At 40.3% G+C, this 12,538-nt stretch overlaps 1 protein-coding gene across 1 annotated transcript in view; it reads left to right on the forward strand.

Annotated features, from left to right (window-relative positions):
* Positions 1-12,538, forward strand: part of NUBPL (NUBP iron-sulfur cluster assembly factor, mitochondrial) — a 267,584-nt gene that overhangs the window by 214,187 nt on the left and 40,859 nt on the right. The window contains exon 8 of the mRNA XM_066277680.1: positions 10,907-10,992. Coding sequence (XP_066133777.1) covers positions 10,907-10,992 — 86 coding nt within the window. The remainder of the gene's footprint in view (positions 1-10,906; positions 10,993-12,538) is intronic.

A 12,538-nucleotide genomic window follows, 5' to 3' on the forward strand; every position in this document is an offset into this window, starting at 1 on the left:
GATCTTATATTTAGGTCTTTGATCTATTTTGAACTAATTTTTGTGCATGGGAACAAACTGTAGTTGTTTTATTCTTTTGCATGTGGCTTTCCAATTGTACCAGTACTATTTATTGAAGAGATTTTCTTTTCTCCATTGTGTGTTTTTGGCAGTTTTGTCAAAGATTATTTGTCCATATATATGTAGTTTTATTTCTGGGATCTTGATTTTGTTCTGTCGGTCTGTATGTCTGTTTTGATTATTGTGGCTCTGTAGTATAATTTGAAGTCAGGTAGTGTGCTACTTCCAGCTCCATTCTTTTTTCTCAAGATTGCTTTCATTATTTGGGGTCTTTTATGGTTCCACAACAAACAAGCAAACAATACAATTAAAAAATGGGGGGAGGACCTGAACAGACACTTCTAAGAAGACATACAAGTGGCCAACAGATACAGTATGTGAAAAAATTCTCATCTTCACCAGCTATTAGAGAATGTGAATCAAAACTACAATGAAATACTACCTCACACCTGTTAGATTGGCTGTTACCTACAAGACAGGTAATAACAAGTGTTGGAGAGGCTGTGGAGAAAAAAAAACCCTCATTCACTGCTGGTGGGAATGTAAAGTAGTACAACCATCATGGAAGAAAGTATGGTGGTTTCTCAAAAAACTGAAAATAGAACTACCTATGATCTAGCAATCCCTCTACTGGGTATATACCCCAAAACTCAAAAACATTGGTATGTAAAGACACATGCACTCCCATGTTCATCTCAGCATTATTCACAGTAGTCAATACATGAATACAACCAAAGTGTCCCTCAATAGAGGACTGGATAAAGAAGATATATATATGCGCAATGGAATACTTCTCAGCCATAAGAAATGATGACATAGTACCTTTTACAACAACATAGATGGACCTTGAGAACATTATACTGAGTGAAATAAGTAAATCAGAAAAAGTTAAGAACTATATAATTTCACACATAGGTGGGATATAAAACTGAGACTTATTAACATAGATAAAAGTGAAATGGTTACCTAGGGTAGGGGAGAAAAGAGGGACAAATTTATGGTAACAGAAAATGATTTGATTTTGTGTGATGGGCACACAATGCAATCATCATTTTAAATGCTGTAGAGATGTACACTGGAAACCTATATACTCTTATTGATCAATGTCACCCCATTAAATTGAATTTCAAAAAAATCTCTGTAATCCTTATCCTCACTTACCCCCAGTGGTTCCTTAGTGAAAGGCCATCTGGATAGCCCTAGTGAATTCATTGCTAGCACCCTTAGGGTATCGTGATTAGAAGCCCATTGCTTGTTGACTCAATTATTGAAGAGCCAATCTTTGTTCCTAATTAACAGGTTTGCATCCAGATTTATGAATCTGAATTCTTAAAGTTCCAAAGTACACATGCTCTCACTCACCAGTGACTTTGAAATATGTGCTTTCCACTAATTATGTGTTATATTAATTCTTTTGGCAGCAATTGACAATTTCCTGTAACAAAATTCATTTCTAAAGTGAGCAAAATAATGATTCATCTTTGTACTAATAAAACATATCTCTTTTGTGATTATAGTCATTTCTCTGTTGGAATGGAGCATAGAGTTCAAAACAGTGACTCATGAAAGAATTATGTGTATTTCCTGTTGAAATTGTGGGTACTTTTGAAGTGAATTTTTAATCATGTTTTACTTAATCTGATACTAATATTAATGGCATTTCTTAATCTTCTAGCAAATAGTGTTTATAATTCAGCATATTTGGGGGGTTGTAGAAGAGGAGGAAGAGCTAAAAAAAATACCAAAGCTAATTGACTTTAAAAACAATGGTATATTTTGTATTATTTATATTAATTAAGTTAACAGAAATTAGGTGATTATTTTTTTTGGACTGCAAGTATCTTTTTTTTTTAAAGGTTACACGTTTTATTTGTATTTTTTTTTTTTTGTATTTTTCTGAAGCTGGAAATGGGGAGAGACAGTCAGACAGACTCCCGCATGCGCCCGTCCGCGATCCACCCGGCACGCCCAGCAAGTATCTTTTTAAAAAAAGTCAAGGAGAATTAGGAGCACTAGATTTTCGAGCACTGTGAACATTAATTATATAGCAGTTAATTTGTTCTTTTAAATCTTAGTTGACTTTACCTTGATGTGCTCAGGGTTTGTAAGACAGAATTACTCGTCCAGATATAATTACAAGCAGTTTTTGTTGTACATGTTTTATTAAGTTTCAACACTGAAGTTCTCAATCAAGCATGGGAATTAGATACAATTTGTGCCCAGGAGACTGAGAACGGCGTAGTGGTATAATTATGATCATCTTAACATCTGGAATAATCACTTTTGAATGTTTATATACTTTGAACTATGACCTAAATCCAGATATACAGTTATAAATAGACTTGACTCTGTGTGTGTGTGTGTGTGTGTGTGTGTGTGTGTGTGACAGAGACAGAGAGAGGGACAGATAGGGATAGACAGACAGGAAGGAGGTGAGATGAGAAGCACCAATTCTTTGTTGCAACACCATAGTTGTTCATTGACTGCTTTCTCATATGTACCTTGACCAGGCGAGGGGCAGGGAGAGGGGGCTTCAGCAGACCGAGTGACCCCTTGCTCAAGCCAGCGACCTTGGGCTCCAGCTGGTGAGCCTTGCTCAAATCAGATGAGCCTGCTCTCAAGCTGGCAACCTTGGGGTTTCAAACCTGGGTCCTCCGCGTCCCAGTCCAACACTCTATCCATTGTGCAACCACCTGGTCAGGCTAGACTTTACTCTTAATAGTCAAGAAAATTAGCATTAAGGCAATACTCTAATTATATTTTAGAATGTTTGCTTATTTTCCAGAATCCTTTTTTAGTAAGTTAACCTTTTATAGTAAATCTCAGCTAATAAAAAATCTTTAAAAAAATTACAACTAGGTAAATAGCAATTAAACAATACTTTCTAATTGTTTGGACTTAGACATTTACCCTAGGAAATAGATAGAAAATTCATCTTGAGATAGGTGTTTTATGATACTGTGTTTTCCCTTAGAAAATAATCTCATTTACTGCAAACTAACCGTTCTCATTGTTGCTATTGACATTTCTTATGGTCAGTAGAGAGAGCACAAGTTTTCTAACAAACCCTCCATCACAAAACCAATGTCATCATCAGTGATGGTATGAAGAGGGAAAATCTAAGCTAGTTACTATTAGTTTAAATATATTTATTCATGCTTCATGAGTTGTGAGAAAAATTAAAAATTATAAAGTAGAAAGCCGAGGATCATAAGATAAAAATATAATAACATATTTGGAGATCATATTTTAAGTTTAGAGATATATTAAGAAAAAATTGACATAAGTCCTTTAAAATTTAAAAATCTGTGTTGTGATACACAGATTGATTAATCATTAAATTTAATTTTATAATGGTTTTATTTTTTTGTTTGCTTTATTCCCTTATCATAAGTTCTGAAAGTCATTGTAGGGGCAGTCTGAAATGGTTACTTATATTATGTATTAAAATTTGGTACAATAAAAGATGTAGTGATTTATGTGTGGGTCAGTTATATTTTTGCTCTTTAAGTCTAGAAAGTTTTTTTCTCAGAACAGTGTCCTAAAGACTGATTGTGTTGTGATCAACGACAGTTATTAGTTAAGAGCATATATTTCAGCAAAAAAATAAAATAAAAGATCTTACATTAAAAATCTTTTATAGCCCTGGCTGGTTTGCTCAGTGGTAGAACATTGGCCTGGCTTGCAGGAGTCCCGGGTTCGATTCCTGGCCAGGGCACACAGGAGAAGCGCCCATCTGCTCCACCTCTCCCCCTCTCCTTCCTCTCTGTCTCTCTTTTCCCCTCCCGTAGCCAAGGCTCCATTGGAGCAAAGTTGGCCCGGGCGCTGAGGATGGCTCTGTGGCCCCTGCCTCAGCCGCTAGAATGGCTCTGGTTGCAGCAGAGCGACACCCCAGATGGGCAGAGCATCGCTCCCTGGTGGGCGTGCCAGGTGGATCCCGGTTGGGCACATACGGGAGTCTGTCTGACTGCCTCCCCATTTCCAGCTTCGGAAAAATACAAACAAACAAACAAACAAACAAAAAAATCTTTTATAAATGTAGCTGGTAGTTCCAATGGAATGTTTACATTTTTTGTGAGCATTTGATAGGACATGGAAGATGATCATTTTTCTTGTCACAAAGTTATTATTAATTGAGATATGAATGGTGCTATTTAGGTTACTCAATAAAGAAACTCAGATGGCATATAGATGCTTATTTGTGGTATTGTGTTCGAGTTAAGTACTACAAAGAAAACCATATCACTTTGATTCCTCTCTCTGGGATCTTACAGCTATCGAAATAATGTCATCATATGTTTTTATAACACTTTTATATAATTTTAATGGAACAGCTCTTTAAATTAAATAGGACTGTTAGGTAGAACAGACAATTACCAGGGCAGGAAAATGGGTACGGGAGAAAAACAGGGAGTTTATTTCACCCACTGAATGAGGGAGTCCACAGTCTTAAGGTCTACCAAAAGAAAATCAGATGTCCAGACATCCTTGGAACACTGTATGTTAGTCCCAATATCAAGCAATGGGAGGCTTGAAGCCCTATATGTTAGACCCAATAACAGTAAGGTGACCAATCGTCCTCCTTTAGGGAGGACAGTCCTTCTTTTGTAAGTTCCATCCTCCCTTGAAAAGTGTCCTCCTACATGTCCTCATTTTTGATATTGGAAGACTAATCTGTAAATATCTGTATTTGATGAAGAAAAGATCCATTGTGTGTGATGGATGTATTTGTATCTAAATGAGTACTTGTTTTCTTACAATTATTATTAAAAATTAATAGGCATGTAAGCATAATTACAATATAAAATATTACAAATGTTTTTATTATGCATTTATCATATTATAGTGTATTATTGTTGCAATGAAATGAATAAAATGTTTCTTATATTTACGATATTGTTTTTTTTTTCAATTTATTTTTGTTTTTCTTTTCATTGTAAAAAAGTTGGTCACCTTGGCCCTGGCTGGTTGGCTCAGTGGTAGAGCATTGGCCTGGTGTGCAGGAGTCCCGGGTTCAATTCCCGGCCAGGGCACACAGGAGAAGCGCCCATCTGCTTCTCCATCCCTCCTTCTCTCCTTCCTCTCTGTCTCTCTTTTCCCCTCCTGCAGCCAAGGCTCCATTGGAGCAAGGTTGGCCCGGGTGCTGAGGATGGTTCCATGGCCTCTGCCTCAGAATGGCCCTGGTTGCAACAGAGCAATGCCCCAGACTGGCAGAGCATTGCCCCCTGGTGGGCATGGCGGGTGGATCTCAGTCGGGCTCATGCGGGAGTTTATCTGACTGCCTCCCTGTTTCCAACTTCAGAAAAATACAAAAAAAAAAAAAAAGTTGGTCACCTTAAATAACAGGGAAACAAAGCCTTGAAACTAAGAGTATATTTTTCTGTAAGGCCAGTGGCCGCCGCCATGGCCATGCAGGTTCCCGTTGGATTCGGGAAGATGGTAAAAGAACTGCAGAGTCAGAAAATGGTGGGCCATTCTGTTTATTAAAGTCTTGTAAAGGCAGACTAGGGAACAGGCAGGGAAGACCGCTTCCCTTTCTCACTCCAGACTCACAGGCTTCCACCAGCCTCAGCACTCCCCAGCCAATCAGGCCAGGCCAAAATCTCAGGGCTCCCAAGCCCTCAGCACTCTCTTTCTCTCTTTCTGGACTTTCCATCAAAACAGGTGGGAGAAAAAAACCTTCTCCAGGAAATAATAGCAGACAATGGCCCCTTTCAAGCAGGAAGGCAGTCGGCAATTTGCAGTCTGCCGCCCTGAGGGCAAGTACCCACAGCCTTTCACGGACTCTACACACATGCGCCTGCCCCATGCCAATGCAAAATACAAGGGAGCAAACCTAAATATACTTGTTTACCCAGCACACTCCTAAGACCCCCAACCGGCGGGGGGTTCAGGCTAGCTGAAATGCCCGCTTGTGCTTTGTGCCTAGTGGATAGCTTTGCTTAATAAACTGCTTGCTTTGCCTGAATTCATCCTTCCAAGCATGACAGGAACCTAGGAGGGGAAAGACCCCTTGGACTTGGGCTTTCTCAGGTGACAGGACCACTGGAAATAGGTTCATTATACTATAAGAATTAATTGAGATATATTGAGATTTAGTGAGCTATTTAAGACTAAATAGTACATTAGCATAGTTGACAAACTAGAATCCATACTCTTGACTCCTAGTTCAAGGATTTACTAAGAGTTTATGCAGTGATAGTCCAGAACAGATGATTTGAAAATATAAAGACATTGTTTAAATTGCCGATCCTTTGTGAAGTGCACATTTTGTGCAAGCCATTGTGTCATTAGTTTTGTGTGATTAAAAAATGAGAAAAATCATAACTCGTCATGAAACTATATTGTGAAGTAGTAATGCAAAAAGTAGAAAAAGGATATTTTAAAAAAGGAAATATTTATATCATATAAAAGCTGAAGGTACTTTTTAGGGCTAATATAATAGAAAACTCCAAATATACTTAGTATGTAGTTAAGGAGAAAATTGGGAGGAAATAGCCAAAGGGGTTTTCGTTTACATGTAAAGGGAAAGGCTCTGAGGTGGGGGGGCCATAATGCTTGGAGGAGCCTGCATTCCACAGTCACTTAAGTAAGTTTACTGAGGGAGTCAGGTTGAACAGGGATGGTTTTGGAACTATAGTGAAGAAGAAATGCTAAATCATATAATCAGAGAGGTAGCTGAGACCTTGGAGACTATGAAGTACTTGCATAAATTTTACTGCTGAGGAGACTGAGACTTAGAGTGCTTTTGAGTTCTGCCCAAGGTTAGTCACACAGCTAGATGGGATAGAACTGGAATTAGGTCCCTTCCAAATGCTTGGATATCAAAAAACACTGAAATATATTGGTAACAGAATCTAGAAAATGGTGAATTGTGGAAATATAATGGATGTGTAGAATAGGTTTGAGTATAATTTTTGCAGAGATGTGATTTCCACCCATCTTGAAAGAATAGAAAGAGAACTTTGACTAATTTTTGGTTTCTTGGGCAGAGCAAATCAAAATAGAAGGATGTAATGATTCATGCAACAGGCTTGTTAGTGTTGGTAGTTTGCTAGTTATTAATAAAGGGACTTGGAAAAGGAATTAAATATTAAAGTTTGATAAAGCTGGAAAGCCTGCTTCAGTAGGAAGTTGCAGCATTCCATTGAGCTTAATTTGCTAGGAGGCCATAGCATATGGACATTTCAGAAGGCCATTGTGCCCTCAGCCCTGGACTTAATTCCCAAGCCTGTTGGGAAGAGTCTTCCCAAGGCCCTGCCAGCCTTTGTGCCAAATTGTTGTGGGGGGAGCAAGGGGACTGCTGGCCTCCACGTGCTGGATTGTCAGAGTTTGGGGGGAACAAGGGGGGATTTCTTCTACTGGGCACATGTGCAGTAGAAACCAGATGATGTAGTATATCTTTTGGACATGTGCAATGTAAGTCAAAATGGTGAGGGGAGGAGCTTTTACTTTAAGACAAGCATGGTAAAACCAAAATGGTGACATGAAAGGGCAGAATCTAGCCTAGGAAAGGAGTCAGATTGGACAGGGGGCATGAAACTCTGGGGAGTCTTGAAGTGAGATTGATTAAGGGGGAAGAACCAAAGAGTGGGTTGTAGGATTTTGAATGGCAGCTTGATTACTACTGAGAACAAAGGAAATATATGGCGGATTATCTGGAATCTTGGAGTAGTTGTTGCTAGAGCCTCCCCCCCCCCCCCGCTTGCTCCCCAGGGTGTAGTAATTTTCCCTAATAAAATCTTGCCACTAGGTTTAAACTTCTTCACTTGTGACCTGTGAAATTCCTTTCTCACCACACTGCAAAAGGACTTATTTCACAGGCAACAGGATGAGCTATCTGATGGCAAATATGAAAATTACCTGAGCAACTTGCAAGACATTCTGTTGGTAACAATAATAAAGATGATGATGATATTATTGACAACAGCTGCCATTTATTAAACGTTTACCCTTTGTCCAGGCACCATGTCAAGCATCTTATGTACATTAGTTCATTTGATTATTTCACTTTGTGACCTAAGTATCACTATGCCATTTTTATAGAGAGAAAGGGGAGAGATGAGAAGCATCAACTTCTTAGTTGTTTCACTTTAGTTATTCATTGATTGCTTCTCATATGTGCCCTGATGGAGGGGAGGAGGGGCTTAAGCTGAGCCAGCAACCTTGCGCTTCGAGCCAGCAACCTTGAGATCGTGTCAGTGGTCCTGACCTCAAGCTGGTGAGCCTGTGCTCAGGCCAGTGGCCTCTGGGTTTCAAACTTGGGATTTTAGCATCCCAGGTCAGTGCACGATCCTCTGCGCCACCACTGGTCAGCCTGCACTCAAGTTATTTATTGTTAACCCTACCTCTGTTTTTATTAGCTATGATGAAGTACTTTTACTTGGAGCCAATTTGATGCTTTGGGACTCTAAAAAGTCATGGTAATGTGGATTTAGTTATAAGATGATGATTATCCAGGTGATCTTCTAGACCAGTGATTTTCAACCTTTTTTGAGCCGCGGCACATTTTTTACATTTACAAAATCCTGGGGCACCACCTACCAAAATGACACAAAATGACACTCTAACACAGTACATATTATACATATAGTTAATAATATAGTTTTTAAATGTATTTATACTCACTTAGTGTGAAACCTGGGCCTGTTTCGATGAACACAAAAGGGATATCCTGGCAGGAATGGTAGAAAGACACACACGAAGCTCTTCCTCAACAGTTCTCAGTCTCTCTGTTTTTAGTTTTTATTGCAGTCAAGCTTGAGAAGCTCAGCTCACATAGATATGTGGCTGAAAACGGGAGCAATGTCAAAATAGCTTTGTTGGCCAGAATGGGGAACTCCTTGGCAACAGATAACCAAAAACTGTCCAAAGGAAGATCAGCAAACTTTAGCTTTAAAGTTAGATAACATTGTGATGCATTGTATATCACCCTCTGCGGGGGCCTCTTTTAAAAAGGTAAAGGTCAAATATCTATATACACTATCAGGATAGACATAACCAGCTGAGGCTGAGGCTTCATCTAGTGGTGGCAACATTTACCTCCAGTCCTGACCAGGATTAGAAATCGGGACCATGGGGAGGAGTAGCAGCTTCAACTACTCGCCTCGGCCACACAATGACAAGTGTGCAGCAGCCCGAGCAGGGACCTTCCTAGGTGTGGATGAGAGGCGGCCTACTATTGGTTCATCGCTAGTGGTCGGGATGATCCTAGAAGGTGATTGGTCAGTGTGCGTTCCCTGTACCTCCACTCCTCCTGTCGCTGATAGCTGGAGGGATTGTGAGGGGAATGTTTATGTCCGGATGGAGGAGGCTGACCACGGGCCGGATGAATAGCCTCCTCGGGCCGTATCCGGCATGCAGGCTGTAGTTTGGGGACCCATGTTTAATTTCCCCACGGCACACCTGACCATGTCTCATGGCACGCTGGTTGAAAAACACTGATCTAGACTATACTTATGTTAATTATTTTTTAAGCTATCATCTAAAAGAAACCACAAAATTTAGGAAATTTTTTTTATTCAGTGAAGGGAGGGGAGTTACATATAGACTCCTGGATGTGCCCTGACAGGGATCCACCTGGCAAACCCACTAGGGCAGGGATCTCAAACTCGTGGCCCGTGGGCCGCATGCGGCCCGCCCACCAATTTTGTGCGGCCGCAGACTGGCCCGCAGATTAATCCACGAAGTTTGATTAGTCTGTGGGCCGCACAAAATTGGTGGGCGGGCCACACGGCCGCGAGTTTGAGACCCCTGCACTAGGGAGTGATGTTCTGCCCATCTGAGGCATTGCTCCATTGCTCAGCAACCGAGCTCTTCTTAGTGCCTGAGTTAGAGGCCATGGAGCCATCCTCTGTGTCAAGGCTCCATTGGAGCCATGGCTACAGAAGGGAAAGAGAGAAGGAAGCGAGAGGAGGAGGAGTAGAGAAGCAATGGCACTTCTCCTGTGTGCCCTGACTGGGAATCGAACCTGGGACATCCATACACCGGACCGACACTCTAAGACTGAGCCAACTGGCCAGGGCCAAATTTAGGAAATACACAGACTCTGAAAACCATAGCCAAGCCTCTGGGTGTTTTCACTTACAGAAAAAGTTGCTCTGCACTTTCTCTCAAAACACTGTATCATAGAGCCATCTGATTTCTGCAGGGTAATAGTGGAGACCCGGGGAAGCTTCCATCTTCACCTACTTTCTCTGCTGCTTTAGTTCAGGTCTGAATGTTTGCTCAGTGTCTAGTTTTGCCCCCAATACACTATTCTTCACAGTGTGTCTACGCTGGTGAATTTTTTATAATACATACTTTTAGGACTGTGCTTTGGAATCACGTCTTTCTGAAAACTTTTCTCTACTATGTCTCATTCCTGCTTTCTCACCCCATTCATTATCACCCTCTCTCTGGATTGGATTTTTATTTTTTTTATTCCTCCTTTAGAACTCCATGACACCTTAGGCATACCTCTGTTATAATGATTAGCATATTGTGTTGTAATCCTTAATTTTTTTTGGTCTACTAAGTAGACTATTAGCTTCTTGAAAGTAAGCCATCCTGTGCATTTTCCAAATAGCATGTCATCTAAGTGGGAAGGAGGTTCTGATGATACAGCTGTGATCTTGAATCATTGGTCAGTCAGTTGTAATTTTAGAAGTGAGGAGTCAAAAATAGGCAAAATAGGTATTTCCACAACTTCCCCATTCTTGAATGAATGTAAAATTTATAGAAATTACATAAATAGTTAATATAGTTGACTCTTTTACTTTGTAAGCAACATAACTTTGGAAGTAATTTTTCTATAAATAATTAAATGATCGCATTATTTTGCTTCCTTTTGATTTCTTTTGGTCAGGTGCTGTGATCGTCTCCACGCCCCAGGACATTGCCTTGATGGACGCTCGCAAGGGCGCCGAGATGTTTCGGAAAGTCCACGTGCCTGTAAGCATTTATGGTTCATTGTCACAAAAATGCAAGACACTTCTGACTAAAGAAGTGAGTCACTGAGAAATATAATTCCAAGTTTTAATTTAGTTCTTTGCGGAAATCTATATGAAAACCTTACTTCATCTTTATGGTTACTTTAACAATACATATATAGGCACAAACACATATACACATTATATTAATTAAGAATTCTAAAATATCCTTCCAGTATGAGTTTTCTGAACAAGCACTACTTCTCCCAAATACTTACAGTTCTCACTGACTCTTCCCCACCAAAAATAAATAATGAAAGTATTTTAGGCTGACCAGGTGGTGGCATAGTGAATAGAGAATTGGACTGTGATGCAGTGGACCCAGGTTCGAAACCCCAAGGTCGCCATCTTGAGTAGAGGCTCACCAGCTTGAGCGAGGGGTCTCTGGCTTGAGCTCAAGATCGCTGGCTTGAGGAAGGGGTCACTAACTCTGCTGTAGCCTCCCAGTCAAGGTACATATGAGAAAGCAATTACTGAACAACTAACAAGCTGCAACAAAGAATCGATGCTTCTCATCTCCTTTCCTGTCTTTCTGTTCCTATCTGTCCCTCTCTCTGACTCCCTCTCTGTCTCTGTCAAAAGAAAAAAAAAACCTGACCAGGCGGTGGCACAGTGGAAAGAGCATCGGACTGGGATGTGGGGGACCCAGGTTTGAGACCCCGAGGTCACCAGCTTGAGCGCAGGTTCATCTGGTTTAAGCAAAGCTCACCAGCCTGGACCCAAGGTCGCTGTCTTGAGCAAGGGGTTACTTGGTCTGCTGTAGCCCCCCCCCATCAAGGCACATATGAGAAAGTAATCAATGAACTAATGTGCCACAATGAAAAATTGATGCTTCTCATCTCTCCCTTCCTGTCTGTTCCTATCTGTCCCTCTCTCTGACACTCTCTCTATCTCTGTCAAAAAGAAAAAAAAGAAAGAAAGTATTTTAGGAAATTATTTAGGTAGATATACTTGAAAATCTAACCAGTGGAAACACAGGTATCAAAGGATTTGCTACATATATAACATGGCAAAATAGAACAGATTAAAAATATGATGAAAATAAGGCAAAGTACAATTAAAATCAAATGGAGTCAGAAGTGAAATCTGTAAACAAATTGAGTGCCATTAAGGGACTTAAATATGTGCTAGAGGTATGCCATTAATTTTCTAGTAGGCATGGGAGAGAAACATAAGACTTTGATAAAATTGTTCATTTCCACAAGGTTAAGAAAAGAGCTTGATGCTCAAGAGAAGCAGAGCTGAGCCTAGAGAAGCAGAAGTCTCCGCTAGGTTCTCTGAAAAAAGGAAACCCTGTAAATATAAACACAGTCTCATCACCTTCTCAACCATAAATAGAGGCTTTCCCTCCTAGTGTGCCTCACAAAAGCAAGTGGACTTGTGGAAGTGTACAGTTTAGAATAAGCATTTCAGTACAAAGCCAGTGTGATGCTCCCATCTGTATGGTTCTCTATGGGCCTTGTGTAATTCAGGGATAGATTTTAGAGTTCATAGAGCAGAGCTTTTTA

This window comes from Saccopteryx bilineata, chromosome 4, assembly GCF_036850765.1.
Source record: "Saccopteryx bilineata isolate mSacBil1 chromosome 4, mSacBil1_pri_phased_curated, whole genome shotgun sequence".
In the NCBI taxonomy this organism is placed as follows: Eukaryota; Metazoa; Chordata; class Mammalia; order Chiroptera; family Emballonuridae; genus Saccopteryx; species Saccopteryx bilineata.